The sequence below is a fragment of the Ascaphus truei genome, chromosome 1, assembly GCF_040206685.1.
Source record: "Ascaphus truei isolate aAscTru1 chromosome 1, aAscTru1.hap1, whole genome shotgun sequence".
Classification (NCBI taxonomy): domain Eukaryota; kingdom Metazoa; phylum Chordata; class Amphibia; order Anura; family Ascaphidae; genus Ascaphus; species Ascaphus truei.
This window is the reverse complement of record NC_134483.1, coordinates 7,110,012-7,136,981: the sequence shown is the minus strand read 5'-3', so window position 1 is coordinate 7,136,981 and position 26,970 is coordinate 7,110,012. Positions and strand designations below refer to the sequence as shown.

Genomic DNA, 26,970 nt, shown 5'->3' with positions numbered 1-26,970 from the left:
CAGTCTGTATCCCGCGCCTTCTCTCCCTCTGACCACGCCCTGTCCTACCTGCTCGATACCAGTCTGTATCCCGCGCCCTTCCCCCCTCCTGACCCCGCCCTGTCCTACCTGCTCGATACCAGTCTGTATCCCGCGCCCTTCTCTCCCCTCTGACCCTGCCCTGTCCTACCTGCTCGATACCAGTCTGTATCCCGCGCCCTTCCCCCCTCCTGACCCCGCCCTGTCCTACCTGCTCGATACCAGTCTGTATCCCGCGCCCTTCTCTCCCCTCTGACCCTGCCCTGTCCTACCTGCTCGATACCAGTCTGTATCCCACGCCCTTCCCCCCTCCTGACCCCGCCCTGTCCTACCTGCTCGATACCAGTCTGTATCCCGCGCCCTTCTCTCCTCCTGACCCCGCCCTCTCCTACCTGCTCGATACCAGTCTGTATCCCGCGCCCTTCTCTCCCCCTGACCCCGCCCTGTCCTACCTGCTCGATACCAGTCTGTATCCCGCGCCCTTCCCCCCTCCTTACCACGCCCTGTCCTACCTGCTCGATGCCAGTCTGTATCCCGCGCCCTTCTCTCCCTCTGACCCCGCCCTGTCCTACCTGCTCGATACCAGTCTGTATCCCGCGCCCTTCTCTCCTCCTGACCCCGCCCTGTCCTACCTGCTCGATACCAGTCTGTATCCCGCGCCCTTCTCTCCTCCTGACCCCGCCCTCTCCTACCTGCTCGATACCAGTCTGTATCCCGCGCCCTTCTCTCCCCCTGACCCCGCCCTGTCCTACCTGCTCGATACCAGTCTGTATCCCGCGCCCTTCTCTCCTCCTGACCCCGCCCTGTCCTACCTGCTCGATTCCAGTCTGTATCCCGCGCCCTTCTCTCCTCCTGACCCCGCCCTGTCCTACCTGCTCGATACCAGTCTGTATCCCGCGCCCTTCTCTCCCTCTGACCCCGCCCTGTCCTACCTGCTCGATACCAGTCTGTATCCCGCGCCCTTCTCTCCCCCTCCTGACCCCGCCCTGTCCTACCTGCTCGATACCAGTCTGTATCCCGCGCCCTTCTCTCCTCCTGACCCCGCCCTGTCCTACCTGCTCGATACCAGTCTGCATCCCGCGCCCTTCTCTCCTCCTGACCCCGCCCTGTCCTACCTGCTCGATACCAGTCTGTATCCCGCGCCCTTCCCCCCTCCTGACCCTGCCCTGTCCTACCTGCTCGATACCAGTCTGTATCCCGCGCCCTTCTCTCCCCTCTGACCCGCCCTGTCCTACCTGCTCGATACCAGTCTGTATCCCGCGCCCTTCTCTCCTCCTGACCCCGCCCTGTCCTACCTGCTCGATACCAGTCTGTATCCCACGCCCTTCCCCCCTCCTGACCCCGCCCTGTCCTACCTGCTCGATACCAGTCTGTATCCCGCGCCCTTCTCTCCTCCTGACCCCGCCCTCTCCTACCTGCTCGATACCAGTCTGTATCCCGCGCCTTCCCCCCTCCTGACCCCGCCCTGTCCTACCTGCTCGATACCAGTCTGTATCCCGCGCCCTTCTCTCCTCCTGACCCCGCCCTCTCCTACCTGCTCGATACCAGTCTGTATCCCGCGCCCTTCTCTCCTCCTGACCCCGCCCTCTCCTACCTGCTCGATACCAGTCTGTATCCCGCGCCCTTCTCTCCCCCTGACCCCGCCCTGTCCTACCTGCTCGATACCAGTCTGTATCCCGCGCCCTTCCCCCCTCCTTACCACGCCCTGTCCTACCTGCTCGATGCCAGTCTGTATCCCGCGCCCTTCTCTCCCTCTGACCCCGCCCTGTCCTACCTGCTCGATACCAGTCTGTATCCCGCGCCCTTCTCTCCTCCTGACCCCGCCCTCTCCTACCTGCTCGATACCAGTCTGTATCCCGCGCCCTTCTCTCCTCCTGACCCCGCCCTCTCCTACCTGCTCGATACCAGTCTGTATCCCGCGCCCTTCTCTCCCTCTGACCCCGCCCTGTCCTACCTGCTCGATACCAGTCTGTATCCCGCGCCCTTCCCCCCTCCTTACCACGCCCTGTCCTACCTGCTCGATGCCAGTCTGTATCCCGCGCCCTTCTCTCCCTCTGACCCCGCCCTGTCCTACCTGCTCGATACCAGTCTGTATCCCGCGCCCTTCTCTCCTCCTGACCCCGCCCTGTCCTACCTGCTCGATACCAGTCTGTATCCCGCGCCCTTCTCTCCTCCTGACCCCGCCCTCTCCTACCTGCTCGATTCCAGTCTGTATCCCGCGCCCTTCTCTCCCTCTGACCCCGCCCTGTCCTACCTGCTCGATACCAGTCTGTATCCCGCGCCCTTCTCTCCTCCTGACCCCGCCCTCTCCTACCTGCTCGATACCAGTCTGTATCCCGCGCCCTTCCCCCCTCCTGACCCCGCCCTGTCCTACCTGCTCGATACCAGTCTGTATCCCGCGCCCTTCTCTCCTCCTGACCCCGCCCTGTCCTACCTGCTCGATACCAGTCTGTATCCCACGCCCTTCCCCCCTCCTGACCCCGCCCTGTCCTACCTGCTCGATACCAGTCTGCATCCCGCGCCCTTCTCTCCTGACCCCGCCCTGTCCTACCTGCTCGATACCAGTCTGCATCCCGCGCCCTTCTCTCCCTCTGACCCCGCCCTGTCCTACCTGCTCGATACCAGTCTGTATCCCGCGCCCTTCTCTCCCTCTGACCCCGCCCTGTCCTACCTGCTCGATACCAGTCTGTATCCCGCGCCCTTCTCTCCCTCTGACCCCGCCCTGTCCTACCTGCTCGATACCAGTCTGTATCCCGCGCCCTTCTCTCCCTCTGACCCCGCCCTGCCCTACCTGCTCGATACCAGTCTGTATCCCGCGCCCTTCTCTCCTCCTGACCCCGCCCTGTCCTACCTGCTCGATACCTGTCTGTATCCCGCGCCCTTCTCTCCTCCCGACCCGCCCTGTCCTACCTGCTCGATACCAGTCTGTATCCCGCGCCCTTCTCTCCCCCTGACCCCGCCCTGTCCTACCTGCTCGATACCTGTCTGTATCCCGCGCCCTTCTCTCCTCCTGACCCCGCCCTGTCCTACCTGCTCGATACCAGTCTGTATCCCGCGCCCTTCTCTCCCCCTGACCCCGCCCTGTCCTACCTGCTCGATACCAGTCTGTATCCCGCGCCCTTCTCTCCTCCTGACCCCGCCCGGTCCTACCTGCTCGATACCAGTCTGCATCCCGCGCCCTTCTCTCCTCCTGACCCCGCCCTGTCCTACCTGCTCGATACCAGTCTGTATCCCGCGCCCTTCTCTCCTCCCGACCCCGCCCTGTCCTACCTGCTCGATACCAGTCTGTATCCCGCGCCCTTCCCCCCTCCTGACCCCGCCCTGTCCTACCTACTCGATACCAGTCTGTATCCCGCGCCCTTCTCTCCTCCTGACCCCGCCCTGTCCTACCTGCTCGATACCAGTCTGTATCCCGCGCCCTTCTCTCCTCCTGACCCCGCCCTGTCCTACCTGCTCGATACCAGTCTGTATCCCGCGCCCTTCTCTCCCTCTGACCCCGCCCTGTCCTACCTGCTCGATACCAGTCTGTATCCCGCGCCCTTCTCTCCCCCTCCTGACCCCGCCCTGTCCTACCTGCTCGATACCAGTCTGTATCCCGCGACCTTCTCTCCTCCTGACCCCGCCCTGTCCTACCTGCTCGATACCAGTCTGTATCCCGCGCCTTCTCTCCCTCTGACCCCGCCCTGTCCTACCTGCTCGATACCAGTCTGTATCCCACGCCCTTCCCCCCTCCTGACCCCGCCCTGTCCTACCTGCTCGATACCAGTCTGTATCCCGCGCCCTTCTCTCCCCTCTGACCCCGCCCTGTCCTACCTGCTCGATACCAGTCTGTATCCCGCGCCCTTCTCTCCTCCTGACCCCACCCTGTCCTACCTGCTCGATACCAGTCTGTATCCCACGCCCTTCCCCCCTCCTGACCCCGCCCTGTCCTACCTGCTCGATACCAGTCTGTATCCCGCGCCCTTCTCTCCTCCTGACCCCGCCCTCTCCTACCTGCTCGATACCAGTCTGTATCCCGCGCCCTTCTCTCCCCCTGACCCCGCCCTGTCCTACCTGCTCGATACCAGTCTGTATCCCGCGCCCTTCCCCCCTCCTTACCACGCCCTGTCCTACCTGCTCGATGCCAGTCTGTATCCCGCGCCCTTCTCTCCCTCTGACCCCGCCCTGTCCTACCTGCTCGATACCAGTCTGTATCCCGCGCCCTTCTCTCCTCCTGACCCCGCCCTGTCCTACCTGCTCGATACCAGTCTGTATCCCGCGCCCTTCTCTCCTCCTGACCCCGCCCTCTCCTACCTGCTCGATACCAGTCTGTATCCCGCGCCCTTCTCTCCCCCTGACCCCGCCCTGTCCTACCTGCTCGATACCAGTCTGTATCCCGCGCCCTTCTCTCCTCCTGACCCCGCCGTGTCCTACCTGCTCGATACCAGTCTGTATCCCGCGCCCTTCTCTCCTCCTGACCCCGCCGTGTCCTACCTGCTCGATACCAGTCTGTATCCCGCGCCCTTCTCTCCCCCTGACCCCGCCCTGTCCTACCTGCTCGATACCAGTCTGTATCCCGCGCCCTTCTCTCCTCCTGACCCCGCCGTGTCCTACCTGCTCGATACCAGTCTGTATCCCGCGCCCTTCTCTCCTCCTGACCCCGCCCTGTCCTACCTGCTCGATTCCAGTCTGTATCCCGCGCCCTTCTCTCCTCCTGACCCCGCCCTGTCCTACCTGCTCGATACCAGTCTGTATCCCGCGCCCTTCTCTCCTCCTGACCCCGCCCTGTCCTACCTGCTCGATACCAGTCTGTATCCCGCGCCCTTCTCTCCCTCTGACCCCGCCCTGTCCTACCTGCTCGATACCAGTCTGTATCCCGCGCCCTTCTCTCCCCCTCCTGACCCCGCCCTGTCCTACCTACTCGATACCAGTCTGTATCCCGCGCCCTTCTCTCCTCCTGACCCCGCCCTGTCCTACCTGCTCGATACCAGTCTGTATCCCGCGCCTTCTCTCCCTCTGACCCCGCCCTGTCCTACCTGCTCGATACCAGTCTGTATCCCACGCCCTTCCCCCCTCCTGACCCCGCCCTGTCCTACCTGCTCGATACCAGTCTGTATCCCGCGCCCTTCTCTCCCCTCTGACCCCGCCCTGTCCTACCTGCTCGATACCAGTCTGTATCCCGCGCCCTTCTCTCCTCCTGACCCCACCCTGTCCTACCTGCTCGATACCAGTCTGTATCCCACGCCCTTCCCCCCTCCTGACCCCGCCCTGTCCTACCTGCTCGATACCAGTCTGTATCCCGCGCCCTTCTCTCCTCCTGACCCCGCCCTCTCCTACCTGCTCGATACCAGTCTGTATCCCGCGCCCTTCTCTCCCCCTGACCCCGCCCTGTCCTACCTGCTCGATACCAGTCTGTATCCCGCGCCCTTCCCCCCTCCTTACCACGCCCTGTCCTACCTGCTCGATGCCAGTCTGTATCCCGCGCCCTTCTCTCCCTCTGACCCCGCCCTGTCCTACCTGCTCGATACCAGTCTGTATCCCGCGCCCTTCTCTCCTCCTGACCCCGCCCTGTCCTACCTGCTCGATACCAGTCTGTATCCCGCGCCCTTCTCTCCTCCTGACCCCGCCCTCTCCTACCTGCTCGATACCAGTCTGTATCCCGCGCCCTTCTCTCCCCCTGACCCCGCCCTGTCCTACCTGCTCGATACCAGTCTGTATCCCGCGCCCTTCTCTCCTCCTGACCCCGCCGTGTCCTACCTGCTCGATACCAGTCTGTATCCCGCGCCCTTCTCTCCTCCTGACCCCGCCGTGTCCTACCTGCTCGATACCAGTCTGTATCCCGCGCCCTTCTCTCCCCCTGACCCCGCCCTGTCCTACCTGCTCGATACCAGTCTGTATCCCGCGCCCTTCTCTCCTCCTGACCCCGCCGTGTCCTACCTGCTCGATACCAGTCTGTATCCCGCGCCCTTCTCTCCTCCTGACCCCGCCCTGTCCTACCTGCTCGATTCCAGTCTGTATCCCGCGCCCTTCTCTCCTCCTGACCCCGCCCTGTCCTACCTGCTCGATACCAGTCTGTATCCCGCGCCCTTCTCTCCTCCTGACCCCGCCCTGTCCTACCTGCTCGATACCAGTCTGTATCCCGCGCCCTTCTCTCCCTCTGACCCCGCCCTGTCCTACCTGCTCGATACCAGTCTGTATCCCGCGCCCTTCTCTCCCCCTCCTGACCCCGCCCTGTCCTACCTGCTCGATACCAGTCTGTATCCCGCGACCTTCTCTCCTCCTGACCCCGCCCTGTCCTACCTGCTCGATACCAGTCTGTATCCCGCGCCTTCTCTCCCTCTGACCCCGCCCTGTCCTACCTGCTCGATACCAGTCTGTATCCCACGCCCTTCCCCCCTCCTGACCCCGCCCTGTCCTACCTGCTCGATACCAGTCTGTATCCCGCGCCCTTCTCTCCCCTCTGACCCCGCCCTGTCCTACCTGCTCGATACCAGTCTGTATCCCGCGCCCTTCTCTCCTCCTGACCCCACCCTGTCCTACCTGCTCGATACCAGTCTGTATCCCACGCCCTTCCCCCCTCCTGACCCCGCCCTGTCCTACCTGCTCGATACCAGTCTGTATCCCGCGCCCTTCTCTCCTCCTGACCCCGCCCTCTCCTACCTGCTCGATACCAGTCTGTATCCCGCGCCCTTCTCTCCCCCTGACCCCGCCCTGTCCTACCTGCTCGATACCAGTCTGTATCCCGCGCCCTTCCCCCCTCCTTACCACGCCCTGTCCTACCTGCTCGATGCCAGTCTGTATCCCGCGCCCTTCTCTCCCTCTGACCCCGCCCTGTCCTACCTGCTCGATACCAGTCTGTATCCCGCGCCCTTCTCTCCTCCTGACCCCGCCCTGTCCTACCTGCTCGATACCAGTCTGTATCCCGCGCCCTTCTCTCCTCCTGACCCCGCCCTCTCCTACCTGCTCGATACCAGTCTGTATCCCGCGCCCTTCTCTCCCCCTGACCCCGCCCTGTCCTACCTGCTCGATACCAGTCTGTATCCCGCGCCCTTCTCTCCTCCTGACCCCGCCGTGTCCTACCTGCTCGATACCAGTCTGTATCCCGCGCCCTTCTCTCCTCCTGACCCCGCCGTGTCCTACCTGCTCGATACCAGTCTGTATCCCGCGCCCTTCTCTCCCCCTGACCCCGCCCTGTCCTACCTGCTCGATACCAGTCTGTATCCCGCGCCCTTCTCTCCTCCTGACCCCGCCGTGTCCTACCTGCTCGATACCAGTCTGTATCCCGCGCCCTTCTCTCCTCCTGACCCCGCCCTGTCCTACCTGCTCGATTCCAGTCTGTATCCCGCGCCCTTCTCTCCTCCTGACCCCGCCCTGTCCTACCTGCTCGATACCAGTCTGTATCCCGCGCCCTTCTCTCCTCCTGACCCCGCCCTGTCCTACCTGCTCGATACCAGTCTGTATCCCGCGCCCTTCTCTCCCTCTGACCCCGCCCTGTCCTACCTGCTCGATACCAGTCTGTATCCCGCGCCCTTCTCTCCCCCTCCTGACCCCGCCCTGTCCTACCTACTCGATACCAGTCTGTATCCCGCGCCCTTCTCTCCTCCTGACCCCGCCCTGTCCTACCTGCTCGATACCAGTCTGTATCCCGCGCCTTCTCTCCCTCTGACCCCGCCCTGTCCTACCTGCTCGATACCAGTCTGTATCCCACGCCCTTCCCCCCTCCTGACCCCGCCCTGTCCTACCTGCTCGATACCAGTCTGTATCCCGCGCCCTTCTCTCCCCTCTGACCCCGCCCTGTCCTACCTGCTCGATACCAGTCTGTATCCCGCGCCCTTCTCTCCTCCTGACCCCACCCTGTCCTACCTGCTCGATACCAGTCTGTATCCCACGCCCTTCCCCCCTCCTGACCCCGCCCTGTCCTACCTGCTCGATACCAGTCTGTATCCCGCGCCCTTCTCTCCTCCTGACCCCGCCCTCTCCTACCTGCTCGATACCAGTCTGTATCCCGCGCCCTTCTCTCCCCCTGACCCCGCCCTGTCCTACCTGCTCGATACCAGTCTGTATCCCGCGCCCTTCCCCCCTCCTTACCACGCCCTGTCCTACCTGCTCGATGCCAGTCTGTATCCCGCGCCCTTCTCTCCCTCTGACCCCGCCCTGTCCTACCTGCTCGATACCAGTCTGTATCCCGCGCCCTTCTCTCCTCCTGACCCCGCCCTGTCCTACCTGCTCGATACCAGTCTGTATCCCGCGCCCTTCTCTCCTCCTGACCCCGCCCTCTCCTACCTGCTCGATACCAGTCTGTATCCCGCGCCCTTCTCTCCCCCTGACCCCGCCCTGTCCTACCTGCTCGATACCAGTCTGTATCCCGCGCCCTTCTCTCCTCCTGACCCCGCCGTGTCCTACCTGCTCGATACCAGTCTGTATCCCGCGCCCTTCTCTCCTCCTGACCCCGCCGTGTCCTACCTGCTCGATACCAGTCTGTATCCCGCGCCCTTCTCTCCCCCTGACCCCGCCCTGTCCTACCTGCTCGATACCAGTCTGTATCCCGCGCCCTTCTCTCCTCCTGACCCCGCCGTGTCCTACCTGCTCGATACCAGTCTGTATCCCGCGCCCTTCTCTCCTCCTGACCCCGCCCTGTCCTACCTGCTCGATTCCAGTCTGTATCCCGCGCCCTTCTCTCCTCCTGACCCCGCCCTGTCCTACCTGCTCGATACCTGTCTGTATCCCGCGCCCTTCTCTCCTCCCAACCCGCCCTGTCCTACCTGCTCGATACCAGTCTGTATCCCGCGCCCTTCTCTCCCCTGACCCCGCCCTGTCCTACCTGCTCGATACCAGTCTGTATCCCGCGCCCTTCTCTCCCCCTGACCCCGCCCTGTCCTACCTGCTCGATACCTGTCTGTATCCCGCGCCCTTCTCTCCTCCTGACCCCGCCCTGTCCTACCTGCTCGATACCAGTCTGTATCCCGCGCCCTTCTCTCCCCCTGACCCCGCCCTGTCCTACCTGCTCGATACCAGTCTGTATCCCGCGCCCTTCTCTCCTCCTGACCCCGCCCTGTCCTACCTGCTCGATACCAGTCTGCATCCCGCGCTCTTCTCTCCTCCTGACCCCGCCCTGTCCTACCTGCTCGATACCAGTCTGTATCCCGCGCCCTTCTCTCCTCCCGACCCCGCCCTGTCCTACCTGCTCGATACCAGTCTGTATCCCGCGCCCTTCCCCCCTCCTGACCCCGCCCTGTCCTACCTACTCGATACCAGTCTGTATCCCGCGCCCTTCTCTCCTCCTGACCCCGCCCTGTCCTACCTGCTCGATACCAGTCTGTATCCCGCGCCCTTCTCTCCTCCTGACCCCGCCCTGTCCTACCTGCTCGATACCAGTCTGTATCCCGCGCCCTTCTCTCCCTCTGACCCCGCCCTGTCCTACCTGCTCGATACCAGTCTGTATCCCGCGCCCTTCTCTCCCCCTCCTGACCCCGCCCTGTCCTACCTGCTCGATACCAGTCTGTATCCCGCGACCTTCTCTCCTCCTGACCCCGCCCTGTCCTACCTGCTCGATACCAGTCTGTATCCCGCGCCTTCTCTCCCTCTGACCCCGCCCTGTCCTACCTGCTCGATACCAGTCTGTATCCCGCGCCCTTCCCCCCTCCTGACCCCGCCCTGTCCTACCTGCTCGATACCAGTCTGTATCCCGCGCCCTTCTCTCCCCTCTGACCCCGCCCTGTCCTACCTGCTCGATACCAGTCTGTATCCCGCGCCCTTCTCTCCTCCTGACCCCACCCTGTCCTACCTGCTCGATACCAGTCTGTATCCCACGCCCTTCCCCCCTCCTGACCCCGCCCTGTCCTACCTGCTCGATACCAGTCTGTATCCCGCGCCCTTCTCTCCTCCTGACCCCGCCCTCTCCTACCTGCTCGATACCAGTCTGTATCCCGCGCCCTTCTCTCCCCCTGACCCCGCCCTGTCCTACCTGCTCGATACCAGTCTGTATCCCGCGCCCTTCCCCCCTCCTTACCACGCCCTGTCCTACCTGCTCGATGCCAGTCTGTATCCCGCGCCCTTCTCTCCCTCTGACCCCGCCCTGTCCTACCTGCTTGATACCAGTCTGTATCCCGCGCCCTTCTCTCCTCCTGACCCCGCCCTGTCCTACCTGCTCGATACCAGTCTGTATCCCGCGCCCTTCTCTCCTCCTGACCCCGCCCTCTCCTACCTGCTCGATACCAGTCTGTATCCCGCGCCCTTCTCTCCCCCTGACCCCGCCCTGTCCTACCTGCTCGATACCAGTCTGTATCCCGCGCCCTTCTCTCCTCCTGACCCCGCCGTGTCCTACCTGCTCGATACCAGTCTGTATCCCGCGCCCTTCTCTCCTCCTGACCCCGCCGTGTCCTACCTGCTCGATACCAGTCTGTATCCCGCGCCCTTCTCTCCCCCTGACCCCGCCCTGTCCTACCTGCTCGATACCAGTCTGTATCCCGCGCCCTTCTCTCCTCCTGACCCCGCCGTGTCCTACCTGCTCGATACCAGTCTGTATCCCGCGCCCTTCTCTCCTCCTGACCCCGCCCTGTCCTACCTGCTCGATTCCAGTCTGTATCCCGCGCCCTTCTCTCCTCCTGACCCCGCCCTGTCCTACCTGCTCGATACCAGTCTGTATCCCGCGCCCTTCTCTCCTCCTGACCCCGCCCTGTCCTACCTGCTCGATACCAGTCTGTATCCCGCGCCCTTCTCTCCCCCTCCTGACCCCGCCCTGTCCTACCTGCTCGATACCAGTTTGTATCCCGCGCCCTTCTCTCCCCCTGACCCCGCCCTGTCCTACCTGCTCGATACCAGTCTGTATCCCGCGCCCTTCTCTCCTCCTGACCCCGCCCTGTCCTACCTGCTCGATACCAGTCTGTATCCCGCGCCCTTCCCCCCTCCTGACCCCGCCCTGTCCTACCTGCTCGATACCAGTCTGTATCCCGCGCCCTTCTCTCCCCTCTGACCCGCCCTGTCCTACCTGCTCGATACCAGTCTGTATCCCGCGCCCTTCTCTCCTCCTGACCCCGCCCTGTCCTACCTGCTCGATACCAGTCTGTATCCCACGCCCTTCCCCCCTCCTGACCCCGCCCTGTCCTACCTGCTCGATACCAGTCTGTATCCCGCGCCCTTCTCTCCTCCTGACCCCGCCCTCTCCTACCTGCTCGATACCAGTCTGTATCCCGCGCCCTTCTCTCCCCCTGACCCCGCCCTGTCCTACCTGCTCGATTCCAGTCTGTATCCCGCGCCCTTCCCCCCTCCTTACCACGCCCTGTCCTACCTGCTCGATGCCAGTCTGTATCCCGCGCCCTTCTCTCCCTCTGACCCCGCCCTGTCCTACCTGCTCGATACCAGTCTGTATCCCGCGCCCTTCTCTCCTCCTGACCCCGCCCTGTCCTACCTGCTCGATACCAGTCTGTATCCCGCGCCCTTCTCTCCTCCTGACCCCGCCCTGTCCTACCTGCTCGATTCCAGTCTGTATCCCGCGCCCTTCTCTCCTCCTGACCCCGCCCTGTCCTACCTGCTCGATACCAGTCTGTATCCCGCGCCCTTCTCTCCTCCTGACCCCGCCCTGTCCTACCTGCTCGATACCAGTCTGTATCCCGCGCCCTTCTCTCCTCCTGACCCCGCCCTCTCCTACCTGCTCGATACCAGTCTGTATCCCGCGCCCTTCTCTCCCCCTGACCCCGCCCTGTCCTACCTGCTCGATACCAGTCTGTATCCCGCGCCCTTCTCTCCTCCTGACCCCGCCGTGTCCTACCTGCTCGATACCAGTCTGTATCCCGCGCCCTTCTCTCCTCCTGACCCCGCCGTGTCCTACCTGCTCGATACCAGTCTGTATCCCGCGCCCTTCTCTCCCCCTGACCCCGCCCTGTCCTACCTGCTCGATACCAGTCTGTATCCCGCGCCCTTCTCTCCTCCTGACCCCGCCGTGTCCTACCTGCTCGATACCAGTCTGTATCCCGCGCCCTTCTCTCCTCCTGACCCCGCCCTGTCCTACCTGCTCGATTCCAGTCTGTATCCCGCGCCCTTCTCTCCTCCTGACCCCGCCCTGTCCTACCTGCTCGATACCAGTCTGTATCCCGCGCCCTTCTCTCCTCCTGACCCCGCCCTGTCCTACCTGCTCGATACCAGTCTGTATCCCGCGCCCTTCTCTCCCTCTGACCCCGCCCTGTCCTACCTGCTCGATACCAGTCTGTATCCCGCGCCCTTCTCTCCCCCTCCTGACCCCGCCCTGTCCTACCTGCTCGATACCAGTCTGTATCCCGCGCCCTTCTCTCCTCCTGACCCCGCCCTGTCCTACCTGCTCGATACCAGTCTGCATCCCGCGCCCTTCTCTCCTCCTGACCCCGCCCTGTCCTACCTGCTCGATACCAGTCTGTATCCCGCGCCCTTCTCTCCCTCTGACCCCGCCCTGTCCTACCTGCTCGATACCAGTCTGTATCCCGCTCCCTTCTCTCCTCCTGACCCCGCCCTGTCCTACCTGCTCGATACCAGTCTGTATCCCGCGCCCTTCTCTCCTCCTGACCCCGCCCTGTCCTACCTGCTCGATACCAGTCTGTGTCCCGCGCCCTTCTCTCCCCCTGACCCCGCCCTGTCCTACCTGCTCGATACCAGTCTGTATCCCGCGCCCTTCCCCCCTCCTGACCCCGCCCTGTCCTACCTGCTCGATACCAGTCTGTATCCCGCGCCCTTCTCTCCCCTCTGACCCGCCCTGTCCTACCTGCTCGATACCAGTCTGTATCCCGCGCCCTTCTCTCCCTCTGACCCCGCCCTGTCCTACCTGCTCGATACCAGTCTGTATCCCGCTCCCTTCTCTCCTCCTGACCCCGCCCTGTACTACCTGCTCGATACCAGTCTGTATCCCGCGCCCTTCTCTCCCTCTGACCCCGCCCTGTCCTACCTGCTCGATACCAGTCTGTATCCCGCGCCCTTCTCTCATCCTGACCCCGCCCTGTCCTACCTGCTCGATACCAGTCTGTATGCCGCGCCCTTCCCCCCTCCTGACCCCGCCCTGTCCTACCTGCTCGATACCAGTCTGTATCCCGCGCCCTTCTCTCCCCTCTGACCCGCCCTGTCCTACCTGCTCGATACCAGTCTGTATCCCGCGCCCTTCTCTCCTCCTGACCCCGCCCTGTCCTACCTGCTCGATACCAGTCTGTATCCCGCGCCCTTCTCTCCCTCTGACCCCGCCCTGTCCTACCTGCTCGATACCAGTCTGTATCCCGCGCCCTTCCCCCCTCCTTACCACGCCCTGTCCTACCTGCTCGATGCCAGTCTGTATCCCGCGCCCTTCTCTCCCTCTGACCCCGCCCTGTCCTACCTGCTCGATACCAGTCTGTATCCCGCGCCCTTCTCTCCTCCTGACCCCGCCCTGTCCTACCTGCTCGATACCAGTCTGTATCCCGCGCCCTTCTCTCCTCCTGACACCGCCCTCTCCTACCTGCTCGATTCCAGTCTGTATCCCGCGCCCTTCTCTCCCTCTGACCCCGCCCTGTCCTACCTGCTCGATACCAGTCTGTATCCCGCGCCCTTCTCTCCTCCTGACCCCGCCCTCTCCTACCTGCTCGATACCAGTCTGTATCCCGCGCCCTTCCCCCCTCCTGACCCCGCCCTGTCCTACCTGCTCGATACCAGTCTGTATCCCGCGCCCTTCTCTCCTCCTGACCCCGCCCTGTCCTACCTGCTCGATACCAGTCTGTATCCCACGCCCTTCCCCCCTCCTGACCCCGCCCTGTCCTACCTGCTCGATACCAGTCTGCATCCCGCGCCCTTCTCTCCTGACCCCGCCCTGTCCTACCTGCTCGATACCTGTCTGCATCCCGCGCCCTTCTCTCCCTCTGACCCCGCCCTGTCCTACCTGCTCGATACCAGTCTGTATCCCGCGCCCTTCTCTCCCTCTGACCCCGCCCTGTCCTACCTGCTCGATACCAGTCTGTATCCCGCGCCCTTCTCTCCCTCTGACCCCGCCCTGTCCTACCTGCTCGATACCAGTCTGTATCCCGCGCCCTTCTCTCCCTCTGACCCCGCCCTGTCCTACCTGCTCGATACCAGTCTGTATCCCGCGCCCTTCTCTCCTCCTGACCCCGCCCTGTCCTACCTGCTCGATACCTGTCTGTATCCCGCGCCCTTCTCTCCTCCCGACCCGCCCTGTCCTACCTGCTCGATACCAGTCTGTATCCCGCGCCCTTCTCTCCCCCTGACCCCGCCCTGTCCTACCTGCTCGATACCTGTCTGTATCCCGCGCCCTTCTCTCCTCCCGACCCGCCCTGTCCTACCTGCTCGATACCAGTCTGTATCCCGCGCCCTTCTCTCCCCCTGACCCCGCCCTGTCCTACCTGCTCGATACCTGTCTGTATCCCGCGCCCTTCTCTCCTCCTGACCCCGCCCTGTCCTACCTGCTCGATACCAGTCTGTATCCCGCGCCCTTCTCTCCTCCTGACCCCGCCCTGTCCTACCTGCTCGATACCAGTCTATCCCGCGCCCTTCTCTCCCTCTGACCCCGCCCTGTCCTACCTGCTCGATACCAGTCTGTATCCCGCGCCCTTCTCTCCCCCTCCTGACCCCGCCCTGTCCTACCTGCTCGATACCAGTCTGTATCCCGCGACCTTCTCTCCTCCTGACCCCGCCCTGTCCTACCTGCTCGATACCAGTCTGTATCCCGCGCCTTCTCTCCCTCTGACCCCGCCCTGTCCTACCTGCTCGATACCAGTCTGTATCCCGCGCCCTTCCCCCCTCCTGACCCCGCCCTGTCCTACCTGCTCGATACCAGTCTGTATCCCGCGCCCTTCTCTCCCCTCTGACCCCGCCCTGTCCTACCTGCTCGATACCAGTCTGTATCCCGCGCCCTTCTCTCCTCCTGACCCCACCCTGTCCTACCTGCTCGATACCAGTCTGTATCCCACGCCCTTCCCCCCTCCTGACCCCGCCCTGTCCTACCTGCTCGATACCAGTCTGTATCCCGCGCCCTTCTCTCCTCCTGACCCCGCCCTCTCCTACCTGCTCGATACCAGTCTGTATCCCGCGCCCTTCTCTCCCCCTGACCCCGCCCTGTCCTACCTGCTCGATACCAGTCTGTATCCCGCGCCCTTCCCCCCTCCTTACCACGCCCTGTCCTACCTGCTCGATGCCAGTCTGTATCCCGCGCCCTTCTCTCCCTCTGACCCCGCCCTGTCCTACCTGCTCGATACCAGTCTGTATCCCGCGCCCTTCTCTCCTCCTGACCCCGCCCTGTCCTACCTGCTCGATACCAGTCTGTATCCCGCGCCCTTCTCTCCTCCTGACCCCGCCCTCTCCTACCTGCTCGATACCAGTCTGTATCCCGCGCCCTTCTCTCCCCCTGACCCCGCCCTGTCCTACCTGCTCGATACCAGTCTGTATCCCGCGCCCTTCTCTCCTCCTGACCCCGCCGTGTCCTACCTGCTCGATACCAGTCTGTATCCCGCGCCCTTCTCTCCTCCTGACCCCGCCGTGTCCTACCTGCTCGATACCAGTCTGTATCCCGCGCCCTTCTCTCCCCCTGACCCCGCCCTGTCCTACCTGCTCGATACCAGTCTGTATCCCGCGCCCTTCTCTCCTCCTGACCCCGCCGTGTCCTACCTGCTCGATACCAGTCTGTATCCCGCGCCCTTCTCTCCTCCTGACCCCGCCCTGTCCTACCTGCTCGATTCCAGTCTGTATCCCGCGCCCTTCTCTCCTTCTGACCCCGCCCTGTCCTACCTGCTCGATACCAGTCTGTATCCCGCGCCCTTCTCTCCCTCTGACCCCGCCCTGTCCTACCTGCTCGATACCAGTCTGTATCCCGCGCCCTTCTCTCCCCCTCCTGACCCCGCCCTGTCCTACCTGCTCGATACCAGTCTGTATCCCGCGCCCTTCTCTCCTCCTGACCCCGCCCTGTCCTACCTGCTCGATACCAGTCTGCATCCCGCGCCCTTCTCTCCTCCTGACCCCGCCCTGTCCTACCTGCTCGATACCAGTCTGTATCCCGCGCCCTTCTCTCCCTCTGACCCCGCCCTGTCCTACCTGCTCGATACCAGTCTGTATCCCGCTCCCTTCTCTCCTCCTGACCCCGCCCTGCCCTACCTGCTCGATACCAGTCTGTATCCCGCGCCCTTCTCTCCTCCTGACCCCGCCCTGTCCTACCTGCTCGATACCAGTCTGTATACCGCGCCCTTCTCTCCTCCTGACCCCGCCCTGTCCTACCTGCTCGATACCAGTCTGTATCCCGCGCCCTTCTCTCCCCCTGACCCCGCCCTGTCCTACCTGCTCGATACCAGTCTGTATCCCGCGCCCTTCTCTCCTCCTGACCCCGCCCTGTCCTACCTGCTCGATACCAGTCTGTATCCCGCGCCCTTCCCCCCTCCTGACCCCGCCCTGTCCTACCTGCTCGATACCAGTCTGTATCCCGCGCCCTTCTCTCCCCTCTGACCCGCCCTGTCCTACCTGCTCGATACCAGTCTGTATCCCGCGCCCTTCTCTCCTCCTGACCCCGCCCTGTCCTACCTGCTCGATACCAGTCTGTATCCCACGCCCTTCCCCCCTCCTGACCCCGCCCTGTCCTACCTGCTCGATACCAGTCTGTATCCCGCGCCCTTCTCTCCTCCTGACCCCGCCCTCTCCTACCTGCTCGATACCAGTCTGTATCCCGCGCCCTTCTCTCCCCCTGACCCCGCCCTGTCCTACCTGCTCGATACCAGTCTGTATCCCGCGCCCTTCCCCCCTCCTTACCACGCCCTGTCCTACCTGCTCGATGCCAGTCTGTATCCCGCGCCCTTCTCTCCCTCTGACCCCGCCCTGTCCTACCTGCTCGATACCAGTCTGTATCCCGCGCCCTTCTCTCCTCCTGACCCCGCCCTGTCCTACCTGCTCGATACCAGTCTGTATCCCGCGCCCTTCTCTCCTCCTGACCCCGCCCTCTCCTACCTGCTCGATACCAGTCTGTATCCCGCGCCCTTCTCTCCCCCTGACCCCGCCCTGTCCTACCTGCTCGATACCAGTCTGTATCCCGCGCCCTTCTCTCCCTCTGACCCCGCCCTGTCCTACCTGCTCGATACCAGTCTGTATCCCGCGCCCTTCCCCCCTCCTTACCACGCCCTGTCCTACCTGCTCGATGCCAGTCTGTATCCCGCGCCCTTCTCTCCCTCTGACCCCGCCCTGTCCTACCTGCTCGATACCAGTCTGTATCCCGCGCCCTTCTCTCCTCCTGACCCCGCCCTGTCCTACCTGCTCGATACCAGTCTGTATCCCGCGCCCTTCTCTCCCTCTGACCCCGCCCTGTCCTACCTGCTCGATACCAGTCTGTATCCCGCGCCCTTCTCTCCTCCTGACCCCGCCCTCTCCTACCTGCTCGATACCAGTCTGTATCCCGCGCCCTTCCCCCCTCCTGACCCCGCCCTGTCCTACCTGCTCGATACCAGTCTGTATCCCGCGCCCTTCTCTCCTCCTGACCCCGCCCTGTCCTACCTGCTCGATACCAGTCTGTATCCCACGCCCTTCCCCCCTCCTGACCCCGCCCTGTCCTACCTGCTCGATACCAGTCTGCATCCCGCGCCCTTCTCTCCTGACCCCGCCCTGTCCTACCTGCTCGATACCAGTCTGCATCCCGCGCCCTTCTCTCTCTCTGACCCCGCCCTGTCCTACCTGCTCGATACCAGTCTGTATCCCGCGCCCTTTTCTCCCTCTGACCCCGCCCTGTCCTACCTGCTCGATACCAGTCTGTATCCCGCGCCCTTCTCTCCCTCTGACCCCGCCCTGTCCTACCTGCTCGATACCAGTCTGTATCCCGCGCCCTTCCCCCCTCCTGACCCCGCCCTGTCCTACCTGCTCGATACCAGTCTGTATCCCGCGCCCTTCTCTCCTCCTGACCCTGCCCTGTCCTACCTGCTCGATACCAGTCTGTATCCCGCGCCCTTCTCTCCTCCTGACCCCGCCCTGCAATACCTACTCGATACCAGTCTGTATCCCGCGCCCTTCTCTCCCTCTGACCCCGCCCTGTCCTACCTGCTCGATACCAGTCTGTATCCCGCGCCCTTCTCTCCTCCTGACCCCGCCCTGTCCTACCTGCTCGATACCAGTCTGTATCCCGCGCCCTTCTCTCCTACTGACCCCGCCCTGTCCTACCTGCTCGATACCAGTCTGTATCCCGCGCCCTTCTCTCCCTCTGACCCCGCCCTGTCCTACCTGCTCGATACCAGTCTGTATCCCGCGCCCTTCTCTCCTCCTGACCCCGCCCTGTCCTACCTGCTCGATACCAGTCTGCATCCCGCGCCCTTCTCTCCTCCTGACCCCGCCCTGTCCTACCTGCTCGATACCAGTCTGTATCCCGCGCCCTTCTCTCCTCCTGACCCCGCCGTGTCCTACCTGCTCGATACCAGTCTGTATCCCGCGCCCTTCTTTCCTCCTGACCCTGCCCTGTCCTACCTGCTCGATACCAGTCTGTATCCCGCGCCCTTCTCTCCCCCTGACCCCGCCCTGTCCTACCTGCTCGATACCAGTCTGTATCCCGCGCCCTTCTCTCCTCCTGACCCCGCCCTCTCCTACCTGCTCGATACCAGTCTGTATCCCGCGCCCTTCTCTCCCTCTGACCCCGCCCTGTCCTACCTGCTCGATACCAGTCTGTATCCCGCGCCCTTCTTTCCTCCTGACCCTGCCCTGTCCTACCTGCTCGATACCAGTCTGTATCCCACGCCCTTCCCCCCTCCTGACCCCGCCCTGTCCTACCTGCTCGATACCAGTCTGCATCCCGCGCCCTTCTCTCCTCCTGACCCCGCCCTGTCCTACCTGCTCGATACCAGTCTGCATCCCGCGCCCTTCTCTCTCTCTGACCCCGCCCTGTCCTACCTGCTCGATACCAGTCTGTATCCCGCGCCCTTCTCTCCCTCTGACCCCGCCCTGTCCTACCTGCTCGATACCAGTCTGTATCCCGCGCCCTTCTCTCCCTCTGACCCCGCCCTGTCCTACCTGCTCGATACCAGTCTGTATCCCGCGCCCTTCCCCCCTCCTGACCCCGCCCTGTCCTACCTGCTCGATACCAGTCTGTATCCCGCGCCCTTCTCTCCTCCTGACCCTGCCCTGTCCTACCTGCTCGATACCAGTCTGTATCCCGCGCCCTTCTCTCCTCCTGACCCCGCCCTGTCCTACCTGCTCGATACCAGTCTGCATCCCGCGCCCTTCTCTCCTCCTGACCCCGCCGTGTCCTACCTGCTCGATACCAGTCTGTATCCCGCGCCCTTCTTTCCTCCTGACCCTGCCCTGTCCTACCTGCTCGATACCAGTCTGTATCCCGCGCCCTTCTCTCCCCCTGACCCCGCCGTGTCCTACCTGCTCGATACCAGTCTGTATCACGCGCCCTTCTCTCCCCCTGACCCTGCCCTCTCCTACCTGCTCGATACCAGTCTGTATCCCGCGCCCTTCTCTCCTCCTGACCCCGCCCTGTCCTACCTGCTCGATACCAGTCTGTATCCCGCGCCCTTCTCTCCTACTGACCCCGCCCTGTCCTACCTGCTCGATACCAGTCTGTATCCCGCGCCCTTCTCTCCTACTGACCCCGCCCTGTCCTACCTGCTCGATACCAGTCTGTATCCCGCGCCCTTCTCTCCCTCTGACCCCGCCCTGTCCTACCTGCTCGATACCAGTCTGTATCCCGCGCCCTTCCCCCCTCCTGACCCCGCCCTGTCCTACCTGCTCGATACCAGTCTGTATCCCGCGCCCTTCTCTCCTCCTGACCCCGCCCTGTCCTACCTGCTCGATACCAGTCTGTATCCCGCGCCCTTCTCTCCTCCTGACCCCGCCGTGTCCTACCTGCTCGATACCAGTCTGTATCCCGCGCCCTTCTTTCCTCCTGACCCTGCCCTGTCCTACCTGCTCGATACCAGTCTGTATCCCGCGCCCTTCCCCCCTCCTGACCCCGCCCTGTCCTACCTGCTCGATACCAGTCTGTATCCCGCGCCCTTCTCTCCCTCTGACCCCGCCCTGTCCTACCTGCTCGATACCTGTCTGTATCCCGCGCCCTTCTCTCCTCCTGACCCCGCCCTCTCCTACCTGCTCGATACCAGTCTGTATCCCGCGCCCTTCTCTCCTCCTGACCCTGCCCTGTCCTACCTGCTCGATACCAGTCTGTATCCCGCGCCCTTCTCTCCTCCTGACCCCGCCCTGTCCTACCTGCTCGATACCAGTCTGTATCCCGCGCCCTTCTCTCCTCCTGACCCCGCCCTGTCCTACCTGCTCGATACCAGTCTGTATCCCGCGCCCTTCTCTCCCCCTGACCCCGCCCTGTCCTACCTGCTCGATACCAGTCTGCATCCCGCGCCCTTCTCTCCCTCTGACCCCGCCCTGTCCTACCTGCTCGATACCAGTCTGTATCCCGCGCCCTTCTCTCCTCCTGACCCCGCCGTGTCCTACCTGCTCGATACCAGTCTGTATCCCGCGCCCTTCTCTCCTCCTGACCCTGCCCTGTCCTACCTGCTCGATACCAGTCTGTATCCCGCGCCCTTCTCTCCCTCTGACCCCGCCCTGTCCTACCTGCTCGATACCAGTCTGTATCCCGCGCCCTTCTCTCCTCCTGACCCTGCCCTGTCCTACCTGCTCGATACCAGTCTGCATCCCGCGCCCTTCTCTCCTCCTGACCCCGCCCTGTCCTACCTGCTCGATACCAATCTGTATCCCGCGCCCTTCTCTCCCCCTGACCCCGCCCTGTCCTACCTGCTCGATACCAGTCTGTATCCCGCGCCCTTCCCCCCTCCTGACCCCGCCCTGCCCTACCTGCTCGATACCAGTCTGTATCCCGCGCCCTTCTCTCCTCCTGACCCCGCCCTGTCCTACCTGCTCGATACCAGTCTGCATCCTGCGCCCTTCTCTCCCTCTGACCCCGCCCTGTCCTACCTGCTCGATACCAGTCTGTATCCCGCGCCCTTCCCCCCTCCTGACCCCGCCCTGTCCTACCTGCTCGATACCAGTCTGTATCCCGCGCCCTTCCCCCCTCCTGACCCTGCCCTGTCCTACCTGCTCGATACCAGTCTGTATCCCGCGCCCTTCCCTCCTCCTGACCCCGCCCTGTCCTACCTGCTCGATGCCAGTCTGTATCCCACGCCCTTCTCTCCTCCTGACCCCGCCCTGTCCTACCTGCTCGATACCAGTCTGTATCCCGCGCCCTTCTCTCCCTCTGACCCCGCCCTGTCCTACCTGCTCGATACCAGTCTGTATCCCACGCCCTTCTCTCCTCCTGACCCCGCCCTGCCCTACCTGCTTGATACCAGTCTGTATCCCGCGCCCTTCTCTCCTCCTGACCCCGCCCTGTCCTACCTACTCGATACCAGTCTGTATCCCGCGCCCTTCTCTCCCTCTGACCCCGCCCTGTCCTACCTGCTCGATACCAGTCTGTATCCCGCGCCCTTCTCTCCTCCTGACCCCGCCCTGTCCTACCTACTCGATACCAGTCTGTATCCCGCGCCCTTCTCTCCTCCTGACCCCGCCCTGTCCTACCTGCTCGATGCCAGTCTGCATCCCACGCCCTTCTCTCCCCCTCCTGACCCCGCCCTGTCCTACCTGCTCGATACCAGTCTGCATCCCGCGCCCTTCTCTCCCCCTGACCCCTCCCTGTCCTACCTGCTCGATACCAGTCTGTATCCCACGCCCTTCTCTCCTCCTGACCCCGCCCTGTCCTACCTGCTCGATACCAATCTGTATCCCGCGCCCTTCTCTCCCCCTGACCCCGCCCTGTCCTACCTGCTCGATACCAGTCTGTATCCCGCGCCCTTCCCCCCTCCTGACCCCGCCCTGCCCTACCTGCTCGATACCAGTCTGTATCCCGCGCCCTTCTCTCCTCCTGACCCCGCCCTGTCCTACCTGCTCGATACCAGTCTGCATCCTGCGCCCTTCTCTCCCTCTGACCCCGCCCTGTCCTACCTGCTCGATACCAGTCTGTATCCCGCGCCCTTCCCCCCTCCTGACCCCGCCCTGTCCTACCTGCTCGATACCAGTCTGTATCCCGCGCCCTTCCCCCCTCCTGACCCTGCCCTGTCCTACCTGCTCCATACCAGTCTGTATCCCGCGCCCTTCCCCCCTCCTGACCCCGCCCTGTCCTACCTGCTCGATGCCAGTCTGTATCCCACGCCCTTCTCTCCTCCTGACCCCGCCCTGTCCTACCTGCTCGATACCAGTCTGTATCCCGCGCCCTTCTCTCCTCCTGACCCCGCCCTGTCCTACCTACTCGATACCAGTCTGTATCCCGCGCCCTTCTCTCCCTCTTAACCCCCCCTGTCCTAACTGCTCGATACCAGTCTGTATCCCGTGCCCTTCTCTCCTCCTGACCCCGCCCTGTCCTACCTACTCGATACCAGTCTGTATCCCGCGCCCTTCTCTCCTCCTGACCCCGCCCTGTCCTACCTGCTCGATGCCAGTCTGCATCCCACGCCCTTCTCTCCCCCTCCTGACCCCGCCCTGTCCTACCTGCTCGATACCAGTCTGCATCCCGCGCCCTTCTCTCCCCCTGACCCCTCCCTGTCCTACCTGCTCGATACCAGTCTGTATCCCGCGCCCTTCTCTCCTCCTGACCCCGCCCTGTCCTACCTGCTCGATACCAGTCTGTATCCCGCGCCCTTCCCCCCTCCTGACCCCGCCCTGTCCTACCTGCTCGATACCAGTCTGTATCCCGCGCCCTTCCCCCCTCCTGACCCTGCCCTGTCCTACCTGCTCGATACCAGTCTGTATCCCGCGCCCTTCCCCCCTCCTGACCCCGCCCTGTCCTACCTGCTCGATGCCAGTCTGTATCCCACGCCCTTCTCTCCTCCTGACCCCGCCCTGTCCTACCTGCTCGATACCAGTCTGTATCCCGCGCCCTTCTCTCCTCCTGACCCCGCCCTGTCCTACCTACTCGATACCAGTCTGTATCCCGCGCCCTTCTCTCCCTCTGACCCCGCCCTGTCCTACCTGCTCGATACCAGTCTGTATCCCGCGCCCTTCTCTCCTCCTGACCCCGCCCTGTCCTACCTACTCGATACCAGTCTGTATCCCGCGCCCTTCTCTCCTCCTGACCCCGCCCTGTCCTACCTGCTCGATGCCAGTCTGCATCCCACGCCCTTCTCTCCCCCTCCTGACCCCGCCCTGCCCTACCTGCTTGATACCAGTCTGTATCCCGCGCCCTTCTCTCCCTCTGACCCCTCCCTGTCCTACCTGCTCGATACCAGTCTGCATCCCGCGCCCTTCTCTCCTCCTGACCCTGCCCTGTCCTACCTGCTCGATACCAGTCTGTATCCCGCGCCCTTCTCTCCTCCTGACCCCGCCCTGTCCTACCTGCTCGATACCAGTCTGCATCCCGCGCCCCTCTCTCCCCCTGACCCCGCCCTGTCCTTGCAGATCGGCCTGGACACCTCTTACTGGACGGCTGTGAACCATTTCTTCGTGTGGGGCAGTATGGCTGTGTACTTTGCTATTATCTTCACCATGTACAGTGACGGCATGTACCTGATATTCACCGCATCCTTTCCGTTCATCGGTAAGTGGCCGGCACTCTCAGGGAGGTGAATAACCACCCCCTCCCGCCCCGGGGCGGGGGGCACGGGGAGGGGGCCAATGCTGCTTTAACTTCTTCTTCACTGCCAAGCGCCTGATTACTGATTATAATGTTTTCTGTGTTCCCGACCTAATCTTTCCCCCCATTTTTAGCGCCCTGAGACTTTTTACTTGTGTGTAATAAACGTCTCATCATAATAAGAAAAAACACTTTAGATATAAAATTCCTTGCCCGAAGAGCTTACAATCTAAGTGTGGCATTGTCTTTGCTTTAGAAACATTTTTATCATTACGGTTTATTTGTAAAGCGCCAGCATATTCTGCCGCGTGGTACAAAGGGGTACAGAGTGATGTATAGAGAGGGCCTTGATCCCGGGAGCTCACACTCTAAAGGGATAAAGCAAAAAGCGAAAGTGGCTGCTCCTTGTGGGACGGTGTATATCGCATATACATCAGAGTGGGGTATGGTCCAGCCCCACAGCTGGTCCCATTAAGGTTTGGGGGGGTGGTAGTGGGTGTGAAATAGCGGGACTAAGACAGATGAAACTGCAGCCACGTTCGTGTCAGGTCCCCGTGACTTGTCCACGTTGTGGTTTTCCAGGAACGGCTCGAAACACCCTGAATCAGCCCAGCGTGTGGCTGGCCATCTTCCTGGCCACGGCGCTCTGCGTCCTACCGGTCGTCGCCTACAGGTTCCTGCGATCCGAGTTAAGCCCCAGCTTCAGTGACAAGGTATGAACGTGCTCCCCGGGGGTTATGTTATCACAGAGGGGCCCTGGCTGCCTGGCGGTGTATATTCCAAATATCCAACTTACTCTGAAATCCCACCGCTGCCTCCCGCTAACCCTTTTATTGAAGGCGATTGAATGGGCAGTCAGGTTTGTCACATCCACGCTTTACTCGGTAACTATGCATATCTGTGTTTGTATACAGACCCCCCCCCTCCCGCCCCGAGTTCTCCCGGGGAAGAGTATAAATGTAGGAGACGGGGCGGCTGACACTGGGGTGATATCCTCGGTTTTCCTTTAATTAAAGCAGTAATCGCTGCGGATACAGCACCTCTGTTTCCCAGAATACTGTGTCTTCCTCTGCATGTTACTGCTCCCGGAGGCCTCCTGCTCTGAGAGAAATGTTACCATTTTGTTCTCCTCCAAGATGGCCAATGGGCAAGTTCCTGCCTGAGAGTTAGTCATTAACGTTAAACCTTCCGCCGGTCAGCCATTTTAATTCCCCGAAAGAGCCAGGATAAAGAAAGGGGGGGGGGACATGTTTTTATCTTGGCAGTTAGAGGGGTTGATTTTCGCTCTGTAATTGGTTCTTCCAAGTGTTATTTTTTATTTCCCCCTTGAACCCCAGGTCCAGAGCAAAATCCGAGAGGCCAAGAAACGCCCGCTCCCTCCCCCGCGGAGGGCCCGGCTCCGTCGCACCAGCTCGCGGCGCTCGGGCTACGCCTTCTCCCACCAGCAGGGGTACGGGGACCTGATTACCTCTGGCAGGAACTTCCGACCCAAGTCTCCCTTCCACCATTCTGGCAAGTTCTCCCCCAACGAGAGGACCCGGCACACAAACAGGGAGTGAGGGCGGAACAGGGGGGAGGGGAGCAGGGACATAGAGCCGGCGGTCAGTGAGAGAACGTCACCCCGGCCTGGGATAGGACAGGACGCGGAACATGGGCAGGTTTCCCACTCCCACCGGTCCCTGTGTGCTGTGGATAGAAGTCCGACCCAGAAGATGCTTCCACCTTGACACGACTCAGGAGGCAGCCATGTTGGATTTGTGATGTCATTCATGGCTACAATAGGGGCAGCTGTTTAACAAGGTCTCCTGGCTGGTAAAACTGCTTCCAGAAAACAGCCCCAGTTAACAATGAGCACTTGTGTGTTGTTCTTGGATACACCCAGTGCTGTTTGTTTAAGCCAGTTTTGCTAAATCAGAGTATGATAGAGGCTGCAGTGTGCTAGGATTCCCTACTTCTTCCCTTCCTTACAAGGCAGCAGGGAGGAGAAGGACAGGTCCGCGCTGGTCCAGGAGGAAGAGGAGAGCTAGTAATGAATCCAGGGTCACAAACGGCTCGTGCAAAATGGCCGCCTCCTTCCTCCACACAACAAAATGTCCCTAATTTACATTTCATTGTGTACACTGTGGCTTCTTTAGAGCACACGTACATTTTCTAACGACGCGTTTCATGCATCCCGGCGCGTTTCAGGCATCCTGGCACGTTTCAGGCATAATTAGATAATAAGCCACATCTCGTTTGCGTCACGTGCATACTATCTGTTTATTGATTATTACACAGGCGAGCAGTGCCCGTTCTGTATAATATCAGGGGGAATGACGGGAGCCTCAGGGGACAGGTGCCATACCTCACATGTACAGCCAAAGAGCTGGCAATGGGATATCCTAACCCCCCCAGGTGCCCAGAAGCAGCTATACTGATTAGTGACGTCACTAGAGGAGTCAGACAGGCTGCAGTGTGTTGGGATTCAGTAGGAGGATGATTGGATCAGCACAGAACTGTTCTCTGCTTCTCTTGCTCACCTGAGGCCCGAGCCGTGCTAAGCCCAGGGCGCATCACTAGAACAGGCCGTAATAATGGCGAGCAGCGCTGAGAAAGGGTGCAGGTGTGCGCCGGCAGGATCAATCCGGAACCTTAACACCTGGAACTCGTATATAATGCTCCCACCCCCCCACCCCCCGTGTCACCGCTCTCCCCCCGTGTAACTGCAAACCCCCCGCCCCCCCGTGTCACCGCTCCCCCCCCATGTCACCGCTCCCCCACCCCCCATGTCACCGCTCCCCCTCCCCCCCCCCCCCCCGTGTCACCCCCAAAGCGTTTTGTTTAACAGATACATTGCAAGTTGGAAAACAAATCTATTTAAAGAGACACACACCGGTCTGATGTATCCGCCTTTATCCTGCCGCGGGTTAGACGCAGCCGGACCGTCCGCAGCCTTGTGCCAGCTCCTGGTGGCCCTGGGAACGCCCCTTCACCTCCCAGGGCCTCGGGCATTAAGATTAGATTGTAAGCTCTTGGGGATAGGAGCTCGGTGTTGGCCTGTGACATGCTCAGTATGAGTAACACTATGGGGGGGGGTATTACATGCTCAGTATGAGTAACACTGGGGGGGGGTTATTACATGCTCAGTATGAGTAACACTATGGGGGGGGGGTATTACATGCTCAGTATGAGTAACACTGGGGGGGGTTATTACATGCTCAGTATGAGTAACACTGGGGGGGGTTTATTACATGCTCAGTATGAGTAACACTATGGGGGGGGGTTATTACATGCTCAGTATGAGTAACACTGGGGGGGGTTTATTACATGCTCAGTATGAGTAACACTATGGGGGGGGGGGTTATTACATGCTCAGTATGAGTAACACTATGGGGGGGGTATTACATGCTCAGTATGAGTAACACTGGGGGGGGTTATTACATGCTCAGTATGAGTAACAC

At 62.3% G+C, this 26,970-nt stretch overlaps 1 protein-coding gene across 4 annotated transcripts in view; it reads left to right on the top strand.

Moving 5' to 3' along the window:
* Positions 1-26,663, top strand: part of LOC142472298 (phospholipid-transporting ATPase ID-like) — a 293,093-nt gene extending 266,430 nt beyond the window's left edge. For 3 of the 4 annotated variants that reach the window (XM_075579339.1, XM_075579421.1, XM_075579500.1), the window contains exons 26-28: positions 23,356-23,494; positions 24,113-24,243; positions 24,868-26,663. In XM_075579339.1, coding sequence (XP_075435454.1) covers positions 23,356-23,494; positions 24,113-24,243; positions 24,868-25,089 — 492 coding nt within the window. In that variant the 3' untranslated portion in view covers positions 25,090-26,663. The remainder of the gene's footprint in view (positions 1-23,355; positions 23,495-24,112; positions 24,244-24,867) is intronic. The other variant, XM_075579532.1, reaches the window with a different exon arrangement.
* Positions 26,664-26,970: the final 307 nt, after the last annotated feature.